At 38.7% G+C, this 2,262-nt stretch overlaps 1 protein-coding gene across 1 annotated transcript; it reads right to left on the reverse strand.

Moving 5' to 3' along the window:
• Positions 1–828: 828 nt before the first annotated feature.
• LOC108308857 (ubiquitin-conjugating enzyme E2 N-like) lies at positions 829–2,017 on the reverse strand. Its single transcript, XM_017534874.2, has one exon. The coding sequence runs from the start codon at positions 1,980–1,982 to the stop codon at positions 1,524–1,526; it is 459 nt and encodes a 152-aa protein (XP_017390363.1). The 5' UTR covers positions 1,983–2,017; the 3' UTR covers positions 829–1,523.
• Between the last annotated feature and the right edge of the window lie 245 nt (positions 2,018–2,262).

Raw genomic sequence — 2,262 nt, forward strand, 5'->3', positions numbered from 1 at the left:
AGGCTCATAACTTGAAAGTGAAATCTGCTTAACTTGGTTGGGGGGGGTTCAATAATTCCTCTCATCTAAGGGAACACTGCAGGGTCTACCTAGAGAACATGATTAATAATAAAGTAGACATATCTTCCCCTCTCATGACTTGCTTTGCCTTCTCACCCTCGTGATAAACTCTAGTCACCTGAGCCCAACCCATGGACTTCTCATTTTTTGTTACCTATACTTGCCATAACATTCATACATTAGTAAGGCACGTATTTTTTTGCATTTTTTGACATGATACTAAGCCCTAAATTGGAGTTACCTGTGTGACTGTTTGCTTCGTCCATTATTTTGTGACCAACCAGGGGATAGGACCTGGGGACTGTCTAGAAGAATAACTGAACATTGACAATATCACAAACATATATAAATGAATGCTAACTTTGTATTTTCTGACTACATAGCACAGTTTTTAAGAAAATAGTCATTCTATTTGTATAATACAATAACAGACAACTATCTATTCTATAAATGAGGTGGATTTTTGTTTTTTTTTTTTAGGGTAAGACTGTTACTCTAAAGGCATAACCCTCTCCATCTGGGAAACTAGAGAAACCTTGGGTCAAAAATTTCTGTGATCTTTGAACACTTAACATGTTCTATTTCGAAAGCAATTTTACCCAAGGAAGACAAGTGCAGAAGCTTGTTAGGATAGGTGAGATTTAGGTCATGACAACCAATAACCTCCATATCTCAATACCTAAAACAGCAGAGGTTTACTTTCCACTCATGTACATGACATGATTGCTAACTATAATAAGTAGAAATACATTTTTCCATTGATGAAGATTTTTTTTTTAGAATAACAAAAAATATTTTACTAAAACATAAGATTTACAGAAGTTTCCAGACAAGCCATACAAAATGGTCACAAGCTTTTTTTGAAGGGGGGAATCTACACTTGACAGCAAAGTCACAATGTTATTAGTGAGGGCTGTGATGTTTGTTTAATGTTCCCATTTTGGTTCAAACAATCAAGCTTGTCCATCTACAGTGTCTAAATAAAGTTAGACTTGGCTAGAGGGCATATTCTTAATAACTGGTTAGCTGCTTTTAACCAATGCAATTAGATCACCATAAAAGAGGGAAAGGAGCCCATAAAATTAAAATAAAACTACCTCCCCCCTCAAAAAAAATAAAGAAAAACCACCCACACCCCTGCAGCTAACCTGACAACTACCTTCATTCACAGTGCTTTATACTTAAACCAGGATGGGGGAAATGAGTAAAAGCAGAAAGGGGCCGCTGCTTTTAAACCTTTCACAACAATCCGGATGATACTTCTAGCCTCTGCTCATGCTTTACGACAGTGAATCAGGACAAGACATAGATTTGCTAATGTGCATTTAATCACCAAAGGACTGAAAATGTCTGGGCTTTTTTATTCTGTAATGTTTCTAAGACTGCGTCCATTAAATGCAAACAAAAAGGAAGAAGTCTTGGCAGAACAGGAGAAGTGATGCACACTTGATGATCGGATCAGTTTAAATATTATTCATGGCATATAGCCTAGTCCATGCTCCAGCTGTTTCTATGGCTTGGGCTTCGTTGGTCTTCCACTGCTCCGCTACATCATTTGCTAATGGATCATCTGGATTAGGAGCACTTAACAAGGCCTGGATCGATAGCAGAACTGTGCGGATCTGCAGTGCTGGGGACCACTTATCTCTCAAAATATCTAAACATATTCTTCCCAACTTGTCTACATTAGGATGATAAATTTTGGTCATGAAATGTACTTTAGGGGCTGCCATTGGGTATTCTTCTGGAAGGAATAGTTCAAGTTTAAAAGTCCCTCCCTCAATGCGGGAATCCTGAGGGCCAGCAATGACCACATGAAAATAACGGGCGTTGCTCTCATCTGGTTCTGCTTTGATGCCAGGAACTGGTTCTGCCAGCAAACGCTGGGTTTCCTTGATGATCCTGCGGGGCAGCCTGGCCATCTTGTCAGAACCCGAGTTCGGCCTCTGGTCTCGTCTGATGAAGATTTTTTAAGTAATTCTGAGGTTTGGGGTGGGAAAATGCAGTTCACTATAGAGACACTGTAATGGCTGTATATGTTTCTCACATCTCCATGACCTATTCTATAACTTAGATATATAGTAATGATTGAGGAATTATACCTAGCAGCTTGCAACGTTTCTTGTTTAATGCTTCCAATAACCTCCTAAGAAACTATTCAAGTAAAATCATATGGCTTGTCCAATATCTCAGTGCTTAACT

This window comes from Cebus imitator, unplaced genomic scaffold (genome assembly GCF_001604975.1).
Source record: "Cebus imitator isolate Cc_AM_T3 unplaced genomic scaffold, Cebus_imitator-1.0 Scaffold88, whole genome shotgun sequence".
Lineage (NCBI taxonomy): Eukaryota > Metazoa > Chordata > Mammalia > Primates > Cebidae > Cebus > Cebus imitator.